This window comes from Furipterus horrens, unplaced genomic scaffold (genome assembly GCF_987537825.1).
Source record: "Furipterus horrens unplaced genomic scaffold, mFurHor1.1.pri manual_scaffold_6, whole genome shotgun sequence".
Taxonomy (NCBI): Eukaryota; Metazoa; Chordata; class Mammalia; order Chiroptera; family Furipteridae; genus Furipterus; species Furipterus horrens.
The window spans coordinates 92,248,413-92,276,287 of record NW_028327176.1 but is presented as its reverse complement, the minus strand read 5'-3'; the positions used below and the strand labels follow the sequence as shown (position 1 = coordinate 92,276,287).

General features: G+C 39.1%; 1 protein-coding gene across 1 annotated transcript; it reads left to right on the top strand.

The window, feature by feature from the left end:
• Positions 1-108: 108 nt before the first annotated feature.
• On the top strand, positions 109-27,493 carry GLO1 (glyoxalase I). The gene is made up of 6 exons (XM_090282340.1): positions 109-206; positions 16,033-16,115; positions 18,620-18,760; positions 20,354-20,421; positions 21,257-21,346; positions 26,053-27,493. Exons 1-6 carry the CDS (start codon positions 123-125, stop codon positions 26,139-26,141), a joined length of 555 nt encoding a protein of 184 aa, XP_090138466.1. The 5' UTR covers positions 109-122; the 3' UTR covers positions 26,142-27,493.
• The last annotated feature ends 382 nt before the right edge of the window (positions 27,494-27,875 follow it).

Here is a 27,875-nt window from a genome sequence, read left to right as displayed (position 1 = left end):
GCAGGTCAGTGACCGCCCGCCCTGGCGCGACGCGGTCGCTGGTAAAGGCAACTCGGGGTTTGGGCGGAGTGTGGGCGGCTCCGTGTCCCGGGGACCGTCATCTGTAATACAGCAGTGCAGCCATGGCAGAGCCGCTGCCCGCGACTGGCGGCCTTACCGACCAGGCTGCCCTCGGTTGCTGCTCGGACCCGGATCCCAGCACGAAGGTGGGCACAGAACCTATTTCTCCCGAGTCGGGGTACCGGCGCGGCTCAGTTGGGGTCCAAAAAAGGGAGCAGATCCCCAGGCTCAGCCGGGCCTGGCTCGGACTGGATTCGAACCTCATTCGACCTCCGGCCGGAGTGGGCTGGGAAGAGGGCTCATTGTGTCTAATGGGGAATCTGTGAGAGGATCCGTGTCTTGAGGTTGTTTCAAGGCCTGCAACCCAACTTGCAGTAACTTTTTGATTTTGGGATGGTAACTGGAAGCCACAAGTAACTCAGGGTCAGATCCCTTGTCGGTGAGCGTGCGTGTTCCCCTGGGTCAATAACCATGGCGGATAAGAAGAGCAGTCCCAGGACTCCCAACCGGGGTTCGAAGGTCTCTCCGTGCCGGCCTCTCCCAGCCTGCATCATTTTTCCGTAACTGCCCTGGCTCCAGGCTTAACTCCTACAACTAATTGGATCGCTTCAGGTTTAACCGCGCCCAGAATTTCGCTTTTCCTTGGCTCTTACCTCTGCTCACGGCCACACTTCTGCCCTCCCTGTGCGTGGTGGCCCCTAGCAGAGATGCCAGAATCCTGGAGCTTAGATTCGAAAGGAATGTTAGAAATTTCTTCACCGATCTTCTCATTGCAGCTGAGACCCTGTAGAGGAATGCCTGTTGCATATGAAGGTTTTCACACCTCCAGCTTGCTTAACATGTCTGTGCTAAGTCAGAGTCACTTTAACTACCTCACTGAGGTGTGGTGCATCCCTGCGTTGTCAAGATTAGGCACAGCAGCTGGCTGGTTTATATTCCTGTGTACTCATCAGTGTCAGTAAACGCCTTTTTGTATTTTTTAAATTCAATGGGCTGGGAAATTTCTAAATTCCTCGAAGAATGAATGTGCTTTATGCAGCCATATAAGAGTGATGCATGACGTTGGTCCCTGCTTGCCCTTTGCCTTCAGGGTGAAGAGTCACACACCTCTCATTGCTAAAGCTTCTGACTAACATTTGGTACTTAGCATAGGCAAACCTTAATCACTGCACAACTAAGGTGGAAGAAATATATTTATGTGTATGCATATATATACACACACACACACACACATATAATCTCACACTCTTTTCACTTCTATACCCTCTAATATTAAGTAATACCTAGTTATTTCACATAATATAGAGTAATTTAGTGTACATTAATTTCCCAGATACCTGAGAATTTCATGTACTGGGCTACTAAAAAAAGATTTCAGAGAGATCTTTATAAAATTTATTCAGTACACACCTTGGCGTTCTTAATTTATACTTATCTAAATTTCTCTTGGTGATTTGAAGTATTTATTTTTTGGATAAATTTTGACAAATGTAAGGTGATATGAAGTAGTTATTTTTTGAGATCAGTAATTTTGGGCCTTTGGGGGACATAAAATAGACTATGTACTAGCAGCTTGTATATATTAAGTGTGCCAGGCCCTGGGTGGTTGTCTTAAGTACATTACTTAATTTTATCCTCACAAAAACCCTATGAGAAAGGCATAATTATCTCCATTTTACAAATAAGACTCTGGCACATAAGTGTTGAGTAACTTGCCCAAGGAGGACCCGACACTCCTAACCTCTACTCTCTTTGGCTTCGGGGATACTGATTTCAGCACTAATTTTGGAATTTGAAGGAAAGTAAAAGACCTAAGTGAATTAAATTCAGCCTGATCGCTGATCACCTGCTATATGTAAAGAACGTTTAGGGATAATGGGATGAACAAGATGAGGTCCTCCACCAAACATATACCAACTCTTAACATTAAATGGAACTGGGAGTAATGTGCTACTGAAATTAGAAAGCACCCTGGGAGCCCAGGAGGTAGAAATTTTTGAAGGTAGCATCTGTGGTATGGTGTGCACAGGGTAGTTGGAGTCTGAAAACCTGCATTTGAATCCCTGGTTCTGTTATTGGCTGCAATGATTTTAGCATGGTATTTGGGCTGAGTTTGTAAAAGTAGCATAAAGAGAGCTGCTAGGATGATAAAGTGCATTGGTGTTCTCTAAACTGTGAAAGGTGATACAATTTAAAGTTATATTTCAACTGTAGAGATCAGGGACTGCTTAAGCAGAAGGTGGGATTGGGCCCATTCCTTGAAAGATGGGTGGAGTTCCAATACCACTGGGAGACAGAATTACGTGGGAGGGCATTCTGGGTGGAGGAAACTTCTGAGCAAAAAAGTGGTGCATGTTCTGGAGAGGTGAGTTGTGTGTTTTTGGTTGAAATGTGGGTCATCTAAGCAGTGGAGCAGTGAGTGGTAGGGGAGCCTAGAATGGTAGGTCAAATCCAGATCATGGAGAAAGCTTTGAATGTCTCATCTAAGGAAGTTGGATTTTATAAGGGTAGGGATGAACCATTCAGGATTTTGAAGCATCTGTTTAGTAGATTGGAGGGATCCAAGCCTGATAAGGACACCTAAAAGGCTCTTCCAGGAAGTGAGATAAGTGAGAAGGGTCTCTTTTGAAAAGGAGAGAGCAGCAGTGGTGGAAAGTCAACTTGCTTGCTGATCATTGCGTCTCTGTCATAAAGGCAGATTGAAGCCTGTACAGGCGCACCACATACTGAGCAGTCTTCCTAGCCTGGCTTACTTTCTTCATAAGACCAAATGCTTCTTTTTCCAAGTGGTAATCTGACATTCATTCTTTCAACTATTTCCATTAGTGTCCTTTAGTACAATAATTTGGAGTGATAGATAATGGAGTTGGGGAAAACTTTCAGGGTTTACCAAATACAAAGGAGGAAGGCAGGTTGAGTTGGGTACAGAGGCAAAGGGAAGAGGGAATTTGGAAAGGCGGAAGGAAGGACATAGCCAGATGGACGAATGACTGTTCTAAGCAGAGAGAGTCATAGTATATATAAAAGCACAATAACATCAGAGAACTGATGCAGGGACCTCTAGGTAACACAATGAGACTGAGTTACAGGCAGTGCGGGTTGAGGGGAAGGTGCACAAGACAGTCATTGGGACGCTCAAAGAAATTATGAGCACTCCCAGTATGTTCACGTGCTTTTCTCACCTTGTAAAGATTTTTATTCGGTAAATATGTTATATAATATATGTATTTTATTAATACATTTGTACTTGTACATAATTAAATATATATTTATTGGGGCGCATGCTTTTTTTGAACTGATAAGGATATGAAATAAAAAGTGTTTGAGGTTATCAGTTTAGGGGAGTAAAAATGAAGTTAGAAAAGCATGCATCAAGCATATATACTTGCTGTTGAGATTTAGTTTAAAAGCTGTGAGGCACCACTGAAGGATTGGATTTTTAATCCGTAAATGACCCAACAGGGTTTTCATTGTACAAAGATCATTCTGGTTGTATTATAGGAAGATCATTCTGGACTGCATGGTAAGCCTGCAGGAAGCAGAGAGACCAGGGAGGTGATTGAAATCACCCAGGCAGGAAGTAATGAAGACATGCTCAAAGTAATGATCATTAGAAAGGAAAGGAGGAAGATTCCAGAGGGATGTAAGCAGTCAGCTTGTTGGACATCTGGATTGGATTCTGTAGGAGTAGAGAGGGAGAAATCTAGGAAGACTCCAGGTATCTGACTTTGGCTAACGAGGGATTCTAGAAGCATTCCCTGATGGAAATACAGGAAGGAGTGTTTATTTTGGTGGTGATGAATTTAATATTTTGACCCAGGTGGAATTGATAACTAGGCTGATGGAGACAACAGTGCAGAGCTGATGTTAGAGGTGTGGCCTGGGGCATGCAATATGGAAATCAAAAGCAATAGCTGGTAGTGAAAACTCTACCTGCATTTTATAATAATAACAGCAAGAACCCTAATAAGCAAAGTAGATTGCTCTGGGCCAGAAACTGTGCTAAATACTTTCATGCATTATCCCATTTGCTTTTCACCTGAACCCTAGAAGCTGAGAACTATAATTATCCCCCTTCTAAAGACATGAAAACTGAGGTTTAAGAAAAGTAATGATTTACTCAAGGTAACAATGGTAGAGTAAGCATTTGAACCTTATTGCCTGTGAAGAGTTATTTCTCTCACACTTGTGTGGTTTTTTGGTTTGGTTTTTTTTTTCTCCCTGTGCATGAGACTTGAAAAGTCTCATGATAACTGAGAGTTCTAGGATTTTCCTGTTTTTCATATCTGTTGTAAGGGTAGTCTGGCAGGTGTGTTTACTAATATCACAGGTAATTTTTACATTAAAAAAAATCTCCTTTGATTCTTCTAGCTATTTCTGTCTCCCTTATCTAAAAGGAAAGTATACTGGAAGTATGTTGTTGGCTGTTGAGTTATAGAGTGGGAAGGAAAGTACCACAGGAAACCAATTTAGATAAGATAGACTGAATGTAAAGGGAGTGGCTTAATTGTTTTCCAGAACATTTGCACATTCTGACAAGTCGAAGCAGGGGAATGACATTAGAAGGAGGAAGGTAGTAAAGAAAAAAATATATTGTACCATGGTATGCATCAACCGTGTGCCCCAGCTGCCACGTAGCAGTGAAATAATATTGTTCCCCTCAGATACACTTTTATTTCCAAAAGGATCTTTCACTGAAGGCAATTTTGATTTTAAAAGTCAGAAAAAAACAGAACTTTATCACTTTTTGTTTTATAGGAGATATGACACTAGGGTTAAAGAGTTAAACCCTTTCCCCTTTGATGAGAATATGACCTTTGGTTTAACTTGTCTCGCAGGAACCACTTAAAAATGATGTTTGTTCCTTGGGGACATTCTTTATGGTAAAAATAACTCAATTGGCAAATTACTTCTGGAGAGGGCGACATATAAACACCAAATAGGAAGCCATAGCTTCGGGCTTCCCTAAATGCAGTGACTCTTACAACTGTCTTTTGTGGAGATTCTGAAAGCAATGCCTGTGAAGCTGCCACTAGAAATATTGGCTCCCCTGGTGTGGAAGTGTGGATCTTCTCCCGGCACCTGAGCTGTCCAGCTCCTTTAAGGACTCCTGCTGAAGAGGAACACCTAACACTGCTCTGTTGGCAAGCTGTTTTCCTGACTGATACCCTTTCTGCCTGTGGCTGTCCTGTGAGTCTGAATATTTAGTTGAGCCTTAAGATTTCCTACTGGGGGTGATGCAACACCTTTGCAAATTGATAGGGAGAGAGTGTTGATATAGGCTCCAAAGGGAGTTGGCATCACTTGAGGCCAGAAATTTAAAATTTTCTGAAAATTTGGCTAGTGCTAAATTTGTTTGAAAGTTCTCTTTTCTGAAGACTGAAGAGAATAGAGGCACTGGAGATTTTGATTTTAAATAAGATACACTATCTTACAAAGCTCCTTAGTAACAGTTCTAGAGAAATGAGTGTCTGCATCACTAGAAAGAGAATCTGAGAACACAAAGTCAAGCAATTTTTTTTGCCATTGTTCTGGCTTGTTGACAAGTTTTGATATATCCTGAAAACAGACATATAGTGACCAAACATGTCCCATTGTTGGGGGCAATTTTATGAAATTTATTTGGAGACTTTTAGGAATGGAGTACACATACATTTCCCTATGCTTCATGACAGGTATAGCTAAAACTCTGGGCGTTATATTTAAAACAAACTTTCAGAGTAACACTGAAAGGTGAAGAGAAGAAGGCAGACTGGCTAGGGACCTCGAGACCTAAAAACAACGTGGTAGTGAGTTTCCTCTGTTTTCTTTTTCCTCATATAGCCCAGACTTGGAGCCAAAGAAGCTAGCAACCTGGAAATGCCAATGCGTGCATACAAAAAAAGCCCAACGAAAGCCTCTCTAGCCACAGGACCAGGAAATAGGCAGTGTTTCCTGACAAGACAGAAACTTTTAGATAGTAATTGCTCTGCTACAACCAGACACCACAGAAAAAACTGTGGCTGCAGCCCCACCTATGCCAGCAAAGGCTGAGAGGGGAGCCTGGTCTTCTACCCAACAGGCGGTACTGAGGCGCCCAACCTCCCCCTCCTAGGTGGTATCAGAGAAGGCTGAGCAGGGAGCCAGAACGTTCATCTCTGCAGGAAGTAACAAGCTCCTGCCGTCCCCCAGGCTGTATCAGTGGAGAAACATGGGAAACCTGAAATTTCACCCCAACCCAGCTGTGGAAATATTTTAAGACAATTATAAATGGGAGAGAGTAAAGGGATGTAAAGAGAGGTAAGGTTTCTGTACTTCACTTAAACTGATAAATGATGACACAGAACGACTGTGATAAGGTACTTATACAGGGGTGGGCAAAAGTAGATTATTAATAATAATAGTACAATAATAAATACATACTACAAAAATAAACTCTTGTACTCACAACTGTAAACCTACTTTTGCCCACTCCTGTATATAACGGAACAACTAGAGCAACCACTAAAACAGCTATACAAAAAAATACATGTGAAAACATTGTAGCTCTGGCTGGTGTGGCTCAGTTGCAGCAGCATCCCACAAATCAGAGGGTCTCAGATTTGGTTTTGGTCAGGACAGATCCCTGGGTTGTAGGTTCATCCCAGTCAGGATGCATGTGGGAGGCAACCAGCCGATGTTTCTCTCACATTGATGCCTCTCGCTCTTTCTCTCCCTTTTTCTCTCTCTGGAATAAAAAAAAAAAAAGTTAATTTAAAAAACACTTTAGAGAAATCAAAGTGAATTATAAAAAAAAGTTCAGTGATCCACAGGAGGGCAAAGGAAAAGAAAGAACAAACAGAAAACAGAACAAAAATAAAATGGCTGGCTTAAACCCTAATTATTAAGACAGTGATTGGTGGAATAGATTTAAAAACATCCTCCAGCTCACCCATATATGAGGAGATGGAATTTACTATGGTGATCATTTTGCAGCACATGTAAGTCAAGTCATTATGTTGTACACATTAAACTTAAAGGTACTATATGTCAATTACATCAATTAAACTGAAAGAAAAATTTTAAATGTCCCAACTATATGCTAACTACATGAAACTCACATCAAACATAATGATAGAAGAAAGTTAAAGGACAAAAAATATATATTAAATATTAATCAAAAGAAATTAGGAGTGCCTATGTTAATATCAAATAAAGTAGACTGCAGAGCAAAGAAAATCGTCATCGTCGGCAGCCGTCCGTCTCGAGAGACGATGGTGTAGCTTCTTAAGAGTCTATCTGCACTGCCGAGAATGGTTGTGCAGTCCGACTCGGGAGTGACACGGTATCTGTCTCCTCCCGTGTTGAATCGACATCTTGCGATGACGCTGGAGTGTCCTCTCCAGTGAAGCTGAAGCTACAGAGCCTCGAGAGACGATGGTGTAGCTTCTTAAGAGTCTATCTGCACCGCCGAGAATGGCTGTGCAGTCCGACTCGGGAGTGACACGGTATCTGTCTCCTCCCGTGTTGAATCGACATCTTGCGATGTCGCTGGAGTGTCCTCTCCAGTGAAGCTGAAGCTACAGAGCCTGGGCAGGGTGATATGGAGGGTCTGCTGTTGCCCATGCAGCAGACCCCCCCTCTCTTCGCAGCTGAAGGGTCCAAGGGAAAGACGGAGTCAATACAGCTTGGCTTCAGGTGCGCCGCAGGAGTTGCCGGTGTTGACTACAACGTCAAACCGCCTTAGGGACTTCGGCTCCGGATTTTCTGTCGGGGTTTACTCCCTTAGCCTTTCCCATGAAGAGGTATGCCGCAAGGCAGCGGAGGTTTTTTGGAATCAGAGTTTTCCTTCTCTGATGTGCCCTGACTGGAAGATCGAACCAGCGACACTTAGCTCGCAGGCCGACGCTCAATCCACTGAGCCAAACCAGCCAGGGTTGCAAAGAAAATGATCATAGACAAGTACATTATATAATGATAAAAAGGGTCAATTGACCTAGAAGACAGCAATCCTAAATGTGTGTGCGCCAAACAGCAGAACTGCAAAAATATGTGAAGAACTGATATATAAGTGGAAAGGAGAAATAGATCCTCAGTTATAACTGAAGACTTCAATACTCTTTCAACAATTAATAGAACTAGACAGAAAATTAGCAGGTAGATAGATTCAACAACACCTTCACCAACTAAGATCTAATCAGTGAATAAGATCTAATCAACATTTATAGAACACTCCACCCAATAAAATCAATACATTTTTTTCCTCAGAAAAAATTCCAAGATATACCATGTCATGGGCCCTAAAACCAACTTCAATAAATGGAAAATAATTGGTATCATAGAGAGTGTGTTGTTTGACTACAATAGAATCCAGATAGAAATTAGTATCAGAAACATAACAGGGAAATCTTGAAACACTTGGAAACTAAATGATACATTTCTATATAATCCATGGGTCGAGACAATTCTCAAGGGAAAAATTTTTTAAATACATTGAATGAAAATGAAAGAGGAATCTCAGCTAACAGTGCTAAGGGGGGAATATATAGCACTAAATACATGCATTAGAAAAGAGGAAAATTTTCAAATAAGTAATTTAAGTTTCATCCTCAAGAACCTAGAAAAAGACAAGCAAAATAACTCCTAAAAAGCAGGAGGAAGGAAATAATAAAGAATAGAAATCAATGAAAGTAAAAACAAGGAGAAAATCAATTAAACATAGCTGGTTTTTAGAAAACAACCAATAGAATTGACAAACTACGTATAGCAAGACTGCCAAAAAAAGAAGACACAAATTACCAACATCAGGAATGAAATAGGGACTGCCACTACGGACTCTGCAGACATCAGACAATAAGGCAGCGATTTTCAACTGGTGTCCCACAAAAATTTTTAGAACATGCAGTACCTGATTATCTAGTCAGGGGCACTGACCTTTTTCCTTTAGGTTGTCAAATAAAATGATGAGAGCCAACAAACAATGGCTGTCTGGTGTGAATAAACCAAAATTAAACCTTTTTGTGTGTGTGTCAGATTGGCAAAAACCATTTTCTGGTGTGCCACGGAATTTTAGTAGTTAGTTTATGTGGGCCATCAGATGAAAAAGGTTGAAAGTTGCTGCAACAAGGGAATGCTAAAAACAACTCTATGTACATTAATTAGACAACTTACATGAAGTGGAACAATTCCTTGAAAAACAAAACTGTTGTAACTTACCCAAAAATGTTGTAACTTTGAATAGCTATAACAAGGAAATCACATTCTTAATTAATAATCTTCCAGAAAAAATATCTCCAGGCCCAGATGATTTCACTGAAGTATTCTTCCAAACATTAAAGAAGAATTAACATCAGTTACACACAGTCCCTTCAATAAAATTGAAGAGAAGGGAACACTTCCCAATTCATTTTACAAAGCTACCAAGATACTGAAACCAGATGAAGACAATACAAAACGAGAAAACTACAGACCAATATTCCTCACAAATATAATAGTCTTTGACAAAGTATTAGCAAATATAATTCAGCAATATATAAAAAAATTACACACTATGACCAAGTGAAGTTTATTCCAGGTATATGAGGCTACTTCTTTATTCAAAAATCAGTTAAAGTAATTCACCACATTAGGAGGCTAAAGAAGAAACATGATCATATCAATTGATGTAGAAAAGGCATTTAACAAAATTCAATTGCATTCATGATTATTTTAGAAAAAAATAGGAATGGAGGGGAACTTCAATTTGATAAGAGCATCTAGTTTGATATAGTCCCACTTATTTATTTATTTTTGTTTCCCTTGCCTGGGGAGATATATCAGATAAAATATTGCTATGAGCAATGTCCCAAGATTTTACTGCTTATATTTTCTTCTAGGGTTTTTATGGTTTTGGGTCTAATATTTGTCTTTATTGAATTTATTCATGTGTGGTGTAAGAAGGTGGTCTAGTTTCATTTTTCTGCACATATCTAATTTTCCCAACACCATTTATCTTCAGCCCATTGTATGTGCTTGCTTCCTCTGTTGAAGATTGACTATAAAGTTGTGGGTTTATTTCTGGGCTTTCCATTCTGTTCTGTTAATCTATGTGTCTGTTTTTCTGCCCGTACCATGCTGTTTTGATTACTCTGGCCTTATAGTTTGATATTAGATAGCATGAATCCTCTAACTTCGCTCTTCTTCCTCAGGACCACCTTTGCTGTCACCTTTTGTGGTTCCATATAAATTTTTAAAATATTTGTTCTAGCTCTGTGAAGTACGTCATTGGAATCTTGATAGAATTGCATTGATTCGATAGAATGCTTTGGGTAGCATGGATATTTTAATGATGTTAATTCTTCCTATCCATGAACACGGTATATGCTTCCACTTATTTTAGAAGCATTCTTGATTGTACCTTTAAAGTTTTTACACACTAGCTTGAGTTAATTAAATATGGAGAATGCCCCCCAGAACAGGATTATTTTTATTATTCTTTCTTATGATAAGGCAAAGGAACAAATCTTTGTTACATAGTATTCATCCCAGAAGGATAGTTTAGGCATAAAGGACATTTTACTTTTATTGTTCCTAATTTAGAATATAATAATGGAAAGCAAAGTTAAAAATTTCCTGATGAAGCACAGGGAATATAGTTAATAATAATGTAATGACTATGTATGGTGTCAGGTGGATACAGAACTTACCAGGAGGATCACTTCATAAGTTACATAAATGTCTAACCACTATGCTGTACACATGAAATTAAAATAATATTGAATATCAACTAATTTAAAAGATTTTTAAAGTATATATATATAAAGCAGACAAAAAAGAATTGTTTGATAAGACATGAACATGTCTTTTTAAAACATAAGATATATTTATTTTAAATAATATTTTAGAACCATAGCAATAAACAGTAATTTTAAGGAACTTTTTAAAAATGGAACTTTTTGACAAGATCGTTCAAGTGTTTACCAGAAGTACCGAGAGTTACAGAATTATATCTATGTCATAATTTATCTAACATCATTTGTTGTTAGAGACAGTTTAGCCAAAGTGTTTGGGAGGAAAAACTTTGTAATCAAACTGCTTGGGCTGGAATCTTTTCTCTGCCACTTACTCTCCCAGCAGTAAAGTGGAGATGGTAGTAATATGTATCTCATAGGGTTGTGAAGTTACATGAATTAATTTCCGTAAATCACTTAGAGCAGTGTCTGGCACATAGTTACTCTGTAAGTGTTGCAATGGATGTCTTTGTACATAAATCTTTGTTAGAGTTTTCTAATTATTTCCTTAGATATTTTTAGGAGGGGGGCATCTTGGTCAGGAATATGAACTTTTAAACATTCTTAAGATCCAAATTGCTTTCCAGGAAGATAGCAGGATAGGGATAGGATAGGCAGGGTTGTTGAACTTATTTTATAGTACTTGACACAGCATCTATAGGGAAAAAAATCTGTGCCTAAGATACATGGATCTGCGTGCAGCCTTTATGGCCCGAATAGACGTAATAATAGTCATCTGCACTCTGGCGATACTAATGTTGGTACTACAAAGATGTTGAAGAGAGAAAATATGAATGTGACCAAGGTGTTAGCGGTAGAATGGTAAACTGGGTCATTACAGAACAGATTCCAAAGGTAGTTTTTAGATTATTGACCTTTTTTTTTTTTTTTTAAAGAAGAAACCAGTAATGTTGGATGCAGCTTGATTGGAAAGAAAAGTCTAGTGAAAGTTTATTTACTCGTTCAACAAATATTTATGGGTACTTACTCTGTGCCAGGTTCTGTTCTGAGGTACATCAGTCAACAAACAAACATCCCCACCCTTATGGCACTTATATTCTAATGGGAAAGGAAAAACAAAAAATAAATATGGAAAAAGAAAATGAAAAAAATGGGGTAGGGTAAAGGGATTGTAGTAGTGAGTTACAGTTTTAAATAAAGTGGTCAGGGAAGGCCTCTTTGAGAGGATGAACTTGGAGCAGAGTTAGAGATGAGAAGTGGCCCTGGGGAAAGCATGTCAGCAGAGGAACTGACAGCGCAACGGCCCTGTGGCTGGCATGTGGCGGAAAGGACCCCTTTGAGAACAGATTGCAGGGGGCAAGGTGAGAGAGGAATACCAGTTAGTCTGGTGGGAGGTACAGCAGCTGCAGTCAGGGCATTGGCAGGCAGGTGGTGACGAGTGCTGAGTCAGAGAATTTAGGGAAGTTAGCTGTAGGCTCTGTGTGCCCAAGAAAGACTTTTGCTGATAGAATTGACAGCTGATAGCCTAATGGTGAGGGAAGGGACTAAAATCTCACTTAAAAAGTAAAATAGAAACAGGAATTGGTGACCTTCTCAATATAGGGACAAGCAGTACTGATTGTGCCAGTAGTGTGTCCTGTATTACATTGTAAGACAATAACTGATGTTTATAGAAATGTCCTAGAATTGTCAAAATAAGATTAAATTCTCTACATTTTTAAGGCAGATAAGTAGATAGCTGAGGTTTTCTATATGCAGTAGTAACTAACATTTCAAATAGTTATAATCATTGAGAAAACTGTATAATAGATCAACAAGTTATGGACTTATATTGAGATGTGTTAGTTTGCTATTGCCAGTAAATGGCATAAAACAACACAGGTTTACTATCGCCGTTCTATAAGTTAGAAGTTTCATGTGGTCCCACTGAGCTCGTCGTCGGCAGCCGTCCGTCTAGAAAGACGATGGCGTAGCTTCCTGAGAGACTATCTGCACCGCCGAGAATGGCTGTGCAGTCCGATTCGGGAGTGACAATCCCTGGCACACTTGTTACAGGTGAAGGCAGATGGCTGTTGTTGCTGCTGTTGACGCTGCTTCCGCCTCGATCTTTTCTGGACCGCCTCCTCGTTGCGCGCAGCCTCTGCACGTGACGTACCTTGCCTGACCGCGAGCCTCCAGGCTAGGCGGTCGTCTGCTTGAACTTCCCATGTGTTGAGATTGATGGAGCATTGTGTCATGTCCTTTTTGCAGATGTCTTTGAACCGCAGTTTTGGACGCCCTGTCATCCTCTTGCCTTCTGCTAGCTCGCCGTAGAGGAGGTCTTTGGGGATATGGCCTGCATCCAATCATTGAGAAAACTGTATAATAGATCAACAAGTTATGGACTTATATTGAGATGTGTTAGTTTGCTATTGCCAGTAAATGGCATAAAACAACACAGGTTTACTATCGCCGTTCTATAAGTTAGAAGTTTCATGTGGTCCCACTGAGCTAAAATCAAGGTATTGACAGGGCTACCTACCTTACTGGGGGCTCAGGGGTAAAATCCTTCCGGACTCTCAGGTCATTGGCTGAACTCAATTCCTTTAAGTTGTAGGACTGAGGTCCCAGTTTCTTTGCTGGCTGTCAGCTGCGGTCCATCCTTAACTCCTTGCATATGTGCTCCTACATCTCTGAGACAGCAATGGCACATTGAATCTTCTCACTCTTGAAATATGACTTCTTCTGCCACACCTCTGTGCTTCCACCTTTGCCATCTCTGTCTCTTCCGTGTTTTTCTGCTTTTAACATCTCACGAGATTACATTGAACCCACCTGGGTAATCCCGGATAATCTTATCTTAAAGTAAATTGATGAGTAACCTTCATTCCATCTGCAAAGTTCATCACAGCAGGGATTAGTGTTTGATGAATAACCAGGAACAACTTTAGAATTTAGTCCTTGCTTGCAGCGCCCTCCGGACACCGCATTGCATTGGCTACGCACGGTGTTTGGTGTGAGGTGGGCAGCTGTCCTCCAGGAGGCCTGCCAGGTCCAGCCTTTGTAATTGCCTGTGGCTGGACCTCTGTTTTGACCTGGAGCCAGCCAGCCTCCGCAAGCAAACATTGTAATTGATAGAGAAGCAGCAGTCACTCCTACCAGCCGGGAGAGAAGAATATTTGCTATTTTTGTAGTGTTCACACTGTGAACTTCACAGTGCATTGTTTTAATCGGCTGGAACAAGAGTAGGAAGTAAAATTGGTTCTCCTGCTGTTTTGGTCTTACTTCATTGCAGTTGCAGAGCAACTTTGTAGGTGTGTTTGCAGTTGTGTTCAGCGGGAGCAATCAAGACCTAATTGTGAGTGCCAGGCTAGGGCCTGGATATCAGGAGCTGCTTGCCTCTCTTTTAGCTGTTTGCTGAAACCGAGACTTTAGGAGTGTAGCCCCTGATTGAGAAAGCAAGCAATCCAAATATTATAGACATGCAGCAGCCTTGTATGTGATTATAAGCAGTGAATGAAGAATTAAGTTATTATATTCATTAAGATCAACTTATGAAGATAGTTTTTAGTCTAGTTTTGTTTTTGTTTTAAATGAGAATTGTAATGCTTAAAATAAGAGTACATTTTGGTTACTTAAAACTTTAGCAAAATAGAAAATAATAATTTCCTAGTGGTGCTGAGTGAATCAAATATATTTGTATTTTATATGATGTGAGTTATAGGGGAGAGGTATCGGTGTGGCTGTGAAAGGGGAGTTCAGAATTTTCAGGCCCATCTTGTCAACTCCTTGGGTATAACAAGAATAAAATTTGTTAGGAAGCACATACTAGTTAACAGACTCATGGTCTGGAAGATACTTACAGTAGAAGACCTGAACTTAGAATCAGAAAGTTGAGGCAATTAATTTAATCACTCTGAGCATGTTTCTCATCTAGTAAATGAGGATATTAATACCTATAGGGCTGGTTTAGCTCAGTGGATTGAGCGTCGGCCTGCGAGCTAAGTGTCTCTGGTTCGATCTTCCAGTCAGGGTACATCAGAGAAGGAAAACTCTGACTCCAAAAAACCTCCGCTGCCTTGCGGCATACCTCTTCAGGGGAAAGGCTAAGGGAGTAAACCCCGACAGAAAATCCGGAGCCGGAGTCCCTAAGGCGGTTTGACGTTGTAGTCAACACCGGCAACTCCTGCGGCGCACCTGAAGCCAAGCTGTATTGACTCCGTCTTTCCCTTGGACCCTTCAGCTGCGAAGAGAGGGGGGGTCTGCTGCATGGGCAACAGCAGACCCTCCATATTACCCTGCCCAGGCTCTGTAGCTTCAGCGTCATCGCAAGATGTCGATTCAACACGGGAGGAGACAGATACTACCATGTCACTCCCGAGTCGGACTGCACAGCCATTCTCGGCGGTGCAGATGGACTCTTAAGAAGCTACACCATCGTCTCTCGAGACGGACGGCTGCCGACGACGACGACGACGACGAATACCTATAGGTACTGATACCTCATAGTAATGTGCCTAATGAAGATAAACCCCCTAGGCAAATTATTAATGCTAATAATTTTAACTCCATGAGTTATTATTATATTCTCTGCCCTTCTATCAGTCATATCAAGTCTTTTGTTTCTTAATTTTTAAATTGGACAGTATCACAACGATGTTAGAGACAATAACTTTTTACCCTTTTAGTTAATTAGGAGTTTAGGACTTGTAACTCCTTGCTATGATTACCAATAAATAGTTCTGTGAGGGCATTTATGCATCTATTCAACAAATTTTACAGTGATTGGACTCTTTGTTTATAACACAGTCTTGGTTTGGGTCACCTGAAAGCCAACTGGAGATAAGGGTTTGGTTCTCATTAGTTTCTTTGGGAGGCAGAGAAAGAAATCTCTGGGGAGTGGGGAACAGAAAAAGTGTGTAAGAGTGAGGGCATTTGGGGCTTCAGTCTTGCTGGGAAACCTCTGAGTGACTGGGTGGAACATGCCTCCGAATTGCCCCACTAAGGGACAAGAAAGCCAGGTTTTTTTAATCCGTTATTGATTGAGGGTCATTCCTGGAGTGTAGAGTCCCTGGCACTTTGGACCGGCCCCACCCTTGTGACCAGAATATACTTTTGGGCAGAGAGCCCAAATTGTAGGTAGTAGGTATGGAGACTGTTTCCAGGTGATTTCCATGGTAGGCAGAGGAGATAAAGTTGTTTTCTTCTTTGTTTTATTGTTTACATCTTGTTACAGTTAGCATAATTAATGTTGGTAACAGGTGATAAAGCTTAAAGGTGTTTAATATATACTGTTTCTCCTTAGGATTTTCTGTTGCAGCAGACGATGCTGCGAATTAAGGATCCTAAGAAGTCTTTGGATTTTTATACTAGAGTTCTTGGAATGACGTAAGTAAAATCTTTATTGGTGCCTCTAATGTTTAAATACATAGCTTTGCAAATGCAGTGAATGTTTCAGATCTATTTTTTAAAGTGGGTTAAAGTTTGCTTCATACATCACAAAAGTCTGGGATGAGGCTTGCTAGCCAGGTTCCTCCCCTCTTTCCCAGCTGGACAGCTACACCAATACCTGTATTTTCACTAACTCCCAGTTAAATCTTTAGTATATCTAGACCCTTTTGATGTTACAGCCACTTTTAGCCTCTTGTTTACTTCAGGAAAGGTATATCTATCTATCTATCTATCTATCTATCTATTTATATATATAAAGACATATCACTTAGTAATGAATGAGTTTACCTAAAACTGGCCATCTGTTCCATTTTTATAGGATTTGTGTGTGTGTGTGTTTTCCCATTTTTTGCTGAACAAGTAATATCCACAGACCTTGTAATTCTTAAAGTATATTTGTTTATTTTTCATGATTTGAGGTTTTTGTTTGTTTTTGATAATATAAAGTATATGCCTATGTTTAGAAAATCCAACCAATTCAGAAAAATATAAATGAACAGTAATGATCTCCCTCTCCCAGTTCTTCCCAAAGATAACTCCTGTGAACAATTCCTTGTAATTTTTTTCAGAAGAAGTATTTTGCATATATTTATGGCATATTTGAAGGACAAAATGAAAGCAAACTAATTGCACACTTGCCATTTACAGACATTTTACATATTATTTCATTCCATCTTCGGCATAGGCCTATAAGGAAGAAAGCAAAGCTTGAAGACATTAAGTTACTGGCCCCAAATTTGAAGCCAGTTCTGATTGACTCCAATGTTGACCTTGATTTTAAAGAGCTGCCAAGTAGAGAGCTTGACATTATACTGAAAGATATGCTCAGCTAAGAAAAGCAAGTTTCCACAGGGTTATGTGCTGCATTTCCCATGTGATTGGTCTGCAAGGCTTGTGCAGTCCGCTTAGGTACAGAGGTAGTTTTTCATGATTGGAGTATTTGAGGTGTTTTGACACTTTATTATAAACAGATTAGATAGACCAAATCTTATTTGTGATAAGTTAATGCATATTAACTTATAATATTCCAAGGCATATTATATAGCAGTGATAAGTAAAAGATTTGGAACAGAATTCTAGAAACTTAATTTGTTATGCTTCAGTTATTCCCTCTTATTGATTAAGAATGAGGTTAACTTGGAACATTTAATCCTCAGTAATCTAAAGAAAATTGTAACATATGCGTCCTCATTCTAAACTAATCTTTGCAAAATAATGTTACACTCTCACTTTATAGGCTATAACTTCAATTACCTTTTTTAAAACCTCAGGATTAGTAACTCACTCTTTCTCTCATATCAGTCTCTCCTTTCCACTGGCTCCTTCCCCTCAACCTACAAAAATGCTTAAGCCTTCTCTATTCTAGGATAGTTCTTGCCCTATGCTCTCCCGCTTCCCACCACCACCCACCGTCTATGAAGGTAGGCCACACTCACCGTTTGACTTGCTCACCTCCCATTCTCTCCCAGTGCAGGGCAGTCCAGGTTCTGCTGCCCTGTGCTGCTGAAACTGCCCTCACAGGACCTTTCCATATCTGGTGACCTGTTCTAAGTTTCCGTCCTGTTTGACCTTTCTGCGGTATTTGATACTATTAACCACTTTATTACTGACATTAACATTTTCTATGATAGTAATCTGTCCTTCTTTCTCTCTTACCACATATCCTCAACTTTTTTCCTAGGAGTTACAGCTTAGTATGGACTCAGTACGTTTATTTATTTATTTACTCTTTTTAATTCAAATTTTAATATTCAGTTACAGTTTATATTTATATTATTTTGTATTAGTTTCATGTCCAGGTTAGTAGTTAGATAATCATATACTTTTGATGCATTTGTTTTATTTAACTGAATGTTATATATCTGAAAGGATGATAAAGTAATGCATTATATTTTTCACTAAAAGTAAGATTTTCTTTTGAAGATATCTTTTTGCCATTTATAAACAAGTACCATAATTCCAGCTAAGTTTCATCATAGTTGAAGAACTGATGGTATGTGGAGAATTACAAGTTTGCTTTTAAAAAATTATTTTTATTTCACTGATATTATAAGTGAATAGTTTTTTGTGTATTGTTTTAAGATTTTACTTATTTATTTTTAAAGAGAGGAGAAAGAGAGAGAGAGAAACATCCATTAGTTGCCTCTCTCACATCCCCAACTGGGGACCTAGCCTGCAATCCAGGCATGTGCCCTGACTGGGAATCAGACTGACAAGCCTTTGGTCTGCAGGCCAGCATGCAATCCACAGAGCCACACCATCCAGGGCAGTTTTTTTTTTTTAATGAGCTCTTTTTCATTGGTTTTCCCTGCTTTTCCTATTAAAATGGCCTTACTACACATAGGTCCTATTCTTAGTAGAACTTTAATATTGTTATGTTAATTTTAGTATGATTCAGTCTTCCCTGTTGTAATTAATTAAAGCTTGTTATTTGATTTCAGGCTACTCCAAAAAATAGATTTTCCCACTATGAAGTTTTCACTTTATTTCTTGGCTTATGAGGATAAAAATGACATCCCAAAAGATAAAGACGAAAAAGTAGCATGGGTATTTTCCAGAAAAGCTACACTTGAACTGACACAGTGAGTATGAGTTTTTATCTTTTTATATAGTCTACATTTTTTTAAAGCTTATCTTTTTTTTATATATATACTTTTTTCCCTTACCAGCTTAATTCAAACCTGGTCTATCTAATCACTTTGCATTTATAACGATACGTTTGGGTGTTTTTCATGGAGCTTTTGGTCCTTGTATTATTCTTGTGGCATAGGCAGGAAAAGTGAGATCATTTGCTTATTAGATAATCTAAGACTGAAATGGCAAGATATTCACCAAAATATAGCTAACAGATGTTTAGGTACTATAACTCGGTCTTTATAAAACGTTGAAATAGGTATTCCCCTTCTTTTTATTCATTATGTTGTTTTCGTGCACTCTTTAACAACCAATAAACAACATTTGTTTCAGGGTGTGTGATTTTGTGTATCACCGGATTCAAAACAGCTCTGGATTCAGACAGACCTAGACATGAGTCTTGACTCTCACAACAGCTCTGTGACTCTGAACAAGTTATAGCACTTCCATAAGTGAGAGTCTAATTTATGAAATGGAGATACTCAAATATAGCCCATGGACCTGTTGTGATGGTTTAATGAAATATAATGTACTCAGCATAATAAATGATCTTTGCTTTTATTGTTATCCAGATGACTGTTTTAGTCTCTTTAGTCTAGCTAAAATCATACTTTGCCCATTTGCCCTTTCTATAGCTGAAAACTTAATATTTACGATAGCAGAAATTAGACCAAATATATAAAGTAGCATGTATATACATACACATAGTACATATAAGTATATACATATATGTGTGTATGTGTGTATATATATATAGTATATATACGAGGTCAGTCCATAAAGTATCCAGCCATGTAATATGAAAAATGGAGGCATTTACTGAAGAAGGTACAAGATACAAGAAACATTGTACATAGGACAGTGACACTTCAGTCCCTTCAAAGTAGGCACATGGGGACCTCTCACAGTTTTTGCAATCTCCATCAGCTGCCTGGTCATATTTTCCTGAATCTCATCGATGATATGAAATCTCTTCCCTTTCGAAGGTGATTTTAGTTTTGGGAAAAGCCAGAATTCACAGGGTTCCAAATCTGAGCCGTAGGGGGTCTGAGTCACCTGGGGGATTTGATGTTTTGCCAAAACACTCTGCACAAGATGTGATGCATGAGTGGGCGTGTTGTAGTGACAACACTGCCGAACACAAGTTGTCCATAGGTGCAGCCTTCTGAATCATCTAAATAGTTTCCATAGAGGAATGTTCAAGCTTAACACAAAATTTGATGCAGATGCATTGCTCTGCTCACTCAATCATTTTGAATGCAACAGCCACACAGTACACACGCTCACTCAACAGCATCTACCACCCCCACTGACTAGTACAGTGAAGTTGTCATTGTTCACACATGCCCATTCCAGTCCACTCTCCTTGGCTGCCAGGTTACATCAATGTCGAGCAAACTGTTCTCATTATGTTAACAATGGTGGGACTTTTTCTGGACAGACTCCATATACATATAAAGATTTTAAAGATCATATTGCAACTTTCTTTTCAGAGTATATATTCTATAGGTCACTTGTAATTATCTTCCCTCCTTTTATAGCAATTGGGGCACTGAAGATGATGAGACACAGAGTTACCACAGTGGCAATTCAGACCCTCGAGGATTTGGTATGTTTCCCTATTTGTATGTAGTACATATGGACTTATGTACTTTTTGCATTGTGTACCTATTTATGATTGTAACAAATCTAAAACATTAAGTGTAATTAATTTATGGTTATTTTTATTTGCACAAATAATTTTATTGAGTTGTTTAATCTCCTAGTCTCCACCTAAATTTTCCATCTACTCTCTCACAGTGATTTTACTTGTCAGTCTATGTGTTGTATTTCCAGTAGGCTTTGTAATTAAAAATACAAAAGCTATGGTTAGTAATAATCTTGATCTTTGCTAGCATACACTTCTGCCTTGAACTAAAACCTCTCAGTCAAGATAACAAGACTACAGGCTTAAATTGGTTGCTATACGGTCAATATCAACCTTACACTTAAAAGGTTTAAAGTATGAGTAAATGATTACTCTTTTTTGAGGTAGGTTATTCTTAATAGATTGAACTACATATGAGCCAATATTGGGCTTATTTCAAATAATTTATAATTCAGAACAACTAATTAATTTATTATACCCAGCCAGTTAGACTTAGATTCTTGTTCTTTAATACAGGGTGGGACAAGAGTAGGTTTACAGTTGTGAGTACACAAAACACAGGGTTTATTCTTGTTTTATTCTTTATTAATTATTGTATTATTTTCCATATAAACAACTGTAAACCTACATTTGCCCCACCCTGTATATTTTAGTTTTTGAAACTACTTGATTCAGTCTAGTTTGGGATGCCTTTTATTTTGAAATATGCTAGTTTTGGAAGCCTCTTGTGACACTTAGCTACCCTGTTGTAATGATTCCTTCCTTCTCTGCCTTGTTTTGGGGGTGGTCGCCTAAGGTCACATTGGAATTGCTGTTCCTGATGTACATGGTGCTTGTAAAAGATTTGAAGAACTGGGAGTCAAATTTGTGAAGAAACCTGATGACGGTGAGTCTGCTACTTGTTTTCTTCAGGCCTCTGTTTAGTTACAGAACATTTACTAAGCACCCACAGAGAGGGGACTATTGTAGTAAAACCCTTTTGGTTGGAAGTAACTTTGAAGACATCTACTTCAACTAGCTTAAGGAAAGAAGGGAATTTATTGGAAGAATACCTGCTTATTTTAGGGAAATGGAAGACAGCAAGTAGGGTGGCTTCACAAAGAACTTGACGCAGGATATGGGGGAGCCAGCAAAGACTTAGCTCCCCCCACCCCCTGCTCGACCCTACCTCATTTTCTCATTAGTCACCAACTTTCACTATCTCAGGTGTTATCTAGCCCCCTCAAAATAAGTTCCTTAAAGTCTATTTTGTCTGATACTGCTATAACTATACCAAATCTCTTCAGTTAATAATTGCCTGGTGTTTCTTTTTCATCTTTTATGACCTTTGCATGTTGTTATGTTTTATATGTCTCTTGAAATGGTGTATATTGGATTTTTTAATTTACATGTACGTCTGTTTCTGCCATCATAATTTATTATTTGTTTTTCATTTGATACATTTCACTGTTTCATTTGAATCCTTCTTTCCTTTTTTTCAATTAAAAGATTTGACATACAGATATCCTCCCAGTAGGAAAAGAACTAGCTGCCTTTGACTCCATCATGTTACTATTGCCCAAACTGAACATTACTGATTTTTTAAAAAAGATAATAAATACAAGGGTGGGCAAAAGTAGGTTTACAGTTGTAATACAGATAAAAAATACAGTAATTAATAATATAAGAGTAAATTGTTTCACAAACTCACAATCGTAAACCTACTTTTACCTATGCTGTATATCAAGGTATTTGATCACCTTTTCTTCATACATCTTTTATAGCATTTTTACTTTTCTGTCCCTTTATTAAGTATCTCAACCTAAATTGTTTTCAAAGAGTTTATGAGACAAACTTTTGAGGCTTTGTATGCCTGAGAACCATGCCTTTATACATGAATGGCAGTTTTGTTAAGTATAAATTTTAGGTTTATTTTTCTTCAGTCTTGGAAATAGAACTCCATTGTCTTAGTTTTTCATCCAGTGTTCCTGTTGAAAAATCTGCTGATTTGTGTTCTTTGTATATTGTCTTCTGTTTTGTTCTAGAAGCTTTCAAAACTTATTTCTTTGTCCTTGCCTTCTTTCTAGGAGATTTCCTCACACTGGCATACCAGTTAGTTGACTTTTCCTCAAGTGTATCTGTTCTGATAGTCATCTTTTGTGTTCTCGTCTACTGTGTTATTTCAGCTATTTTAATTTTGATTCCTAAGTTTTGCTTGGTTCCTTTAACTTTTCTTCTTCTTGTTTCATATTGGTTATATTTCATATTCCTCATCACTTGTACATGTTTTAATAGTTCTTGGTTCATCAGTCTAATATTTGTTCATCTGTTTGAATCTATAATCCATTGTTTGTTTCATGATTTTGTTCCTCAAGTTCTTGTTATTTTGGTCTCAGAGGGTATTTTTGTACTGCAGCTATTAGCTATTCCAGTCCATCAGACAGTGCAAATGAGGGGAAGACTAGATTCAGTCCTTAACAACCCAGTGATCTCGGGAAGATGGCTGGGTAGAGATCTGTAGGCACCTGAAAATGAGAATTAAACACTTCACATTCTGCATAACAAGTCTTGAAGTTAGATCTTCCTGCTTCGTCCCTCAGGGACAAAGTATTAGCAGCATTAGTAAGAGGCATTCTTGAGATTATTATCCCCCAACACTGGTTGTGTAGAAAGTGGAGGCTGGAGATCAGTTGGTTCCCACATGTTTTTCTCAGTTCCCCACAGGCTTCTGTAGTGCTCTTTCTTACTCCTAAGACATCTGAACCAGTAGCAGGAACCCACAGCCCACCCCCCTATGGTGTGGGGATGCATGCTGATGCCCATGGTACTGGGAGAAGCAAGAGCCAACCTAACAAAACTCCGTCTCTTTATTCTCCACCAGCCATGATGAACTGCCTTCTGATCCAGGCCTAAAGAACCCCTTTGCACACAGATGTGGTTAAAACACCCCACCCTATCCACACAATTCCTCTCCCTAACCATCATCCAAAGGGTTCTTATTTGCTTTTCCCACTTGTCATTGGTGTTCCTCTGAGGTAGATCCTGGGGAAAGGAACCAGAGATAGGACTCAACGAAGTCAGCATCTTGGTCCCATGATGAATTTCTGAGGTCACATTTCATTAGAGTTGGGTTTCCAGCTATGTGTAGAAGACAAATTATTTTTTAAATATATCTTATTGATTATGCTGTTACAGTTGTCCCAGTTTTTCCCCCTTTGCCCCCTCAACCCAGTACCCCCATTCCCTCCAGCAGCTCCTTCCCTTTATTTAGTTCATGTCCGTGGGTCATGCATATAAGTTCTTTGGCTACTCCATTTCCTGTACTGTTCTTAATATCCCCTTGTCTTATATTCTGTTTTGTACATACCAATTTGTACTTTTTTAATTTTTTTAATATTTTTAGAGAGATGTGATTAATTTATTTTTAGAGAGAGGGGAAGGGAGGGAGAAAGAAAGGGAGAGAAACATCAATGTATGGTTGCCTCTCTCGCACCCCCAACTGGGAAATTGGCATGCAACCCAGGCATGTGCCCTGACTGGGAATTGAACCAGCGACCCTGTGGTTCACAGGTCAGCACTCAATCCACTGAGCCACACCAGCCAAGGCCCAATTTATACTTCTTAATCCCTGCACCTTTTTCCTCATTCTCCACTTCCTCCGCCCAGCTGATAACCCTCCAAATGATCTCCATATCTATGATTTTGTTCCTGTTCTGTTTATTTGCTTAGGGTTTTTTTTGTTTTGTTTTAGATTCATTTGTTGACTGTTGTAAGTACATTGCCTTTTTAACGTTCATAGTTTTGATCTTCTTTTTCTTATATAGTTCCCTTTCACATTTTGTATAATAATGGCTTAGTGATGATGAATTCCTTTAGTTTTACCTTGCCTGGGAAGTGCTTTATCTGCCTTTCCATTCTAAATGATAGCCTTGCTGGACAGATAATCTTGGCTGTAGCTACTTGTTTTTCATCACTTTGAATACTTCTAGCCTGCAAATTTTCTTTTGAGAAATCAGCTGTCAGTCTTATGGGAATGCCGTTGTAGGTAACTATCTGCTTTCCTCTTGCTGTTTTTAAGATTCTTTCTTTATGTTTAACCTTTGGTATTTTACTTATGATGTGTCTTGGTGTGGTCCTCTTTGGGTCCAACTTGTTTGAGACTCTGTGCTTCTTGGATTTATATGTCTATTTCCTTCACCAAATTAGGGAAGTTTTCCTTCATTATTTTTCCAAGTAAGTTTTCAATTTCTTGCTTTTCCTTTTCCCCTTCTGGCAACCCTATGATTCAGATGTTGGTATCTCTGGAGATGTCCCAGAGCCTTCTTAGTCTATCCTCATTTTTTAAATTCTTTTTTCTTCTAGCTATTCTAATCGAATGCTTTTTTCTTCCTTTTATTCCCAATTACTGATTTGATTTCTTGGCTTCATCCCATCCACTGTTGGCTCCCTGTAAATTTTTCTTTACTTCACTTAGTGTAACCTTCATTTCTGCCTGGATCTTTTTTATGCTGTTGAAGTACCCAGTGAGTTCCTTGAGCATCCGGATAACCAGTATTTTGAACTCTGTATTCGATAGATTGCTTATCTCCGTTTTATTTAGTTCTTTTTTCTGGAGTTTTGTTCTGTTCTTTCATTTGGGCCATATTTCTTTGTCTCCCCATTATGGCAGCCTCCCTGTGTTTGTTTCTATGTATTACATAGAGCTGCTTTGACTCCGTCTTAGTAGTGTGGCCTATTGTAGAAAAGTGCACCTGTAAATTGTGTGAGGTGGAACCTTAGGTAACTGTCAGGGCGGGGCAACCAGTTTCACTGCCTGTGGGTTGGGGGTGCTTGGAGAGGTGACAGTGCTGCTGCCTGGCCTCTGGAGATTTTCCCAGGAAGACACTGTCTCTTAGCGCTCGCCCTATTGCCAATCACTTCACTTTCTCCTCGTATGCCAGTTGTGCCCTTCCAGCTGTTGCCCTGGTGCTGAATCCCAGAGTAAGTGGGTATGCCTAAGTCCTGAGAACTTTGCGGCGCCTTTAAGAGGAGTCCTCTGAGAATCCTGCAGTTTCTGCTGCCCCAACCCTTACTGGTTTTTACAGTCAGAAGTTAATGGGATTTATCTTTCTGGTACTGGAACCCTGGGCTGGGTAGTCTGATCTCTGACTGGAGTCCCTCACTTCCAAGGTATCCCTCCCTATTTTTATCAACCACACTTGGATGTGGGACTACCCATTCTATCACCTCTCTGTGCGTCTCTGCTTCTTCACCTCTCCTACCCATCTAGATGAATGTGATGTCTTTAAATTCTTGGTTGTCGGACTTCCATACAACTTGATTTTCTGACAGATGTGGGTGATACTTGTTTTGTAGTCTAGTTGTAATTTTTGCTGTAGTTGTGCGAGGAGGCGAAGCATGCTCACTTATGCATCCATCTTGACCGCAAGTCAGATGATTAGTCAAGCTGAAAAACATGCATTTGGGCAACACTGCCAACAGAATTTTTTTGCAGTTAAACTATAAACAATATACTTTATTGAAATGCAAATTAAAATTTGAAGTAGTAAAACATATATTTAATATTTTTCAGGTTTTTTAAAAAGTTTTTAATAAAATCATTTCATTTTACAGGTAAAATGAAAGGCCTGGCATTTATTCAAGATCCTGATGGCTACTGGATTGAAATTTTGAATCCTAACAAAATGATAACTATTATTTAGTTCTGTGAGAATAATGCTTTGAAATTTTAGTGAGGACACTGTGGGAGGTAAAAAAGTGAAACAATGTGATTTGAGATGTTCAGATAACAGAAGCATCTAGGACTGATGTCTGTACCAATTCAAATTATTCTTAAGTCCATTTCCCTTCCTATTTCAGCTGTGTTTTTAATCTATCTATTCAGTCATTCTAATTTTAAAGTAGTGCTTTGTCTTGTGTCCTTGAATGTAGTTGTATAACATTACTTTTTTAGGTAATAATTAGAACAGTTCCCTTTAGAGGCTGCATTTGCCATCTCTCTCCTAACTATGACTTCTCTACAAGTCTGCCTTTGAATCATCATTTAAAAAAAACCATTTAACATATTTTTGTTATGGCTACCTTCTGGGGTTTTAGTTCCTCAGAAATAACTTTTCACAATGGAAAGTAAAGAGCACTGAACAAAAACGAAACTCTATGTGTACTTCAAATAGTATGAAGTGTTTACGAAGAGAAGGCACTCTTGGGAGCAGTTCAGAATCATGCTGACAAGGATGCTGGCAGAGAAACTAATTTCTCTTATTTATAAAGTACTTTCAAAGTTCAAGGATTAACCTCTTTATTTTGGGATAGGGAGGAGGATGGGAGTATTATTTCCCGGGTATGTATGTCGCATATTTTACCTCACTCTTAATCCTCCCAACTATCCTGTGAGAAAGAAGACAGGCTAGACATGTAAAATAACTTTTAAGGAATTAAGGCAATACAAATAGGTTCAAGTACTCAAGCTTTCATCATAATTTTTAGTAGTTAGACTGTACCTCATAAATTAGTACCTCACAACATGCCCTCCACTAGTCTCCTGTTGTGAGCACCTTCAGTGAGTTAACGTTATCCTCTCAGCTCGGGCCTGGGTACGACGGTGAGGGAAGAAGTTTGTAGCACACGACTGCTCTGGGGATGCCCATTGTTCCTGTGTGAGTGGTGCTTGTTTTACATATGAAGTTTCCCTACCCCAGCGTCTTCCAAATGCCAGTAATCATTTAGGATAAATTATGATCAGGGACGACATAAATTAGTTATCAGAAATCAGCTTAGTGGTCTTCCCTGCCGTGGTTGACACTTGGTGGATTTTTAAAAACTCAACTGATTTTGAAAATCTCTTAAGGTCCAGAGAAGAAGAACATCCAGTTGTGGTTTAACTTCATTTAGATTTCCTGTACACTCTGGTGGAAGATCTTTGGGTAGGCCATGACAACTGTGCTTTCAGTGCTAGAAGCACTTCACATTTCCTTTTTGGATGGAATGGATTTATGTGAGCAACTCAAACAAATAGCAATACTTATAGACCGAAATAAAATGAATATTTAAATAAGACTATGTTTAACTTGTTAACTTCTGTCCAGCATGTTCTTTCTTAAAAGAAGAAAAAGGATGCCCTCAGGGAGTACTGCAAGAATTTGAGGGGCTTGCCGGCACATTCTGAACTGGGAATAGATGTGATTCTGAATACCTTGCAAAGCAGGTAGTTTCTATGGGTAAGGAGGTGTGGGATAGGTGGAAAGAGGAAAGTAAATAAGGAATAAAGGTGGAGGGATTAAAAAGCACAGAGAAGAAGAACAGCCACATATCAAAAGGTGAGTTGTGGGAATCAACAAAGACCAGTTTCACATGTTGGGTATAGAATTGTCAAATGAGAGGGTTATTAGATTAATAAATTCAGTCATTTAAACCTTATTTCCACAGAAGAGGCCTTC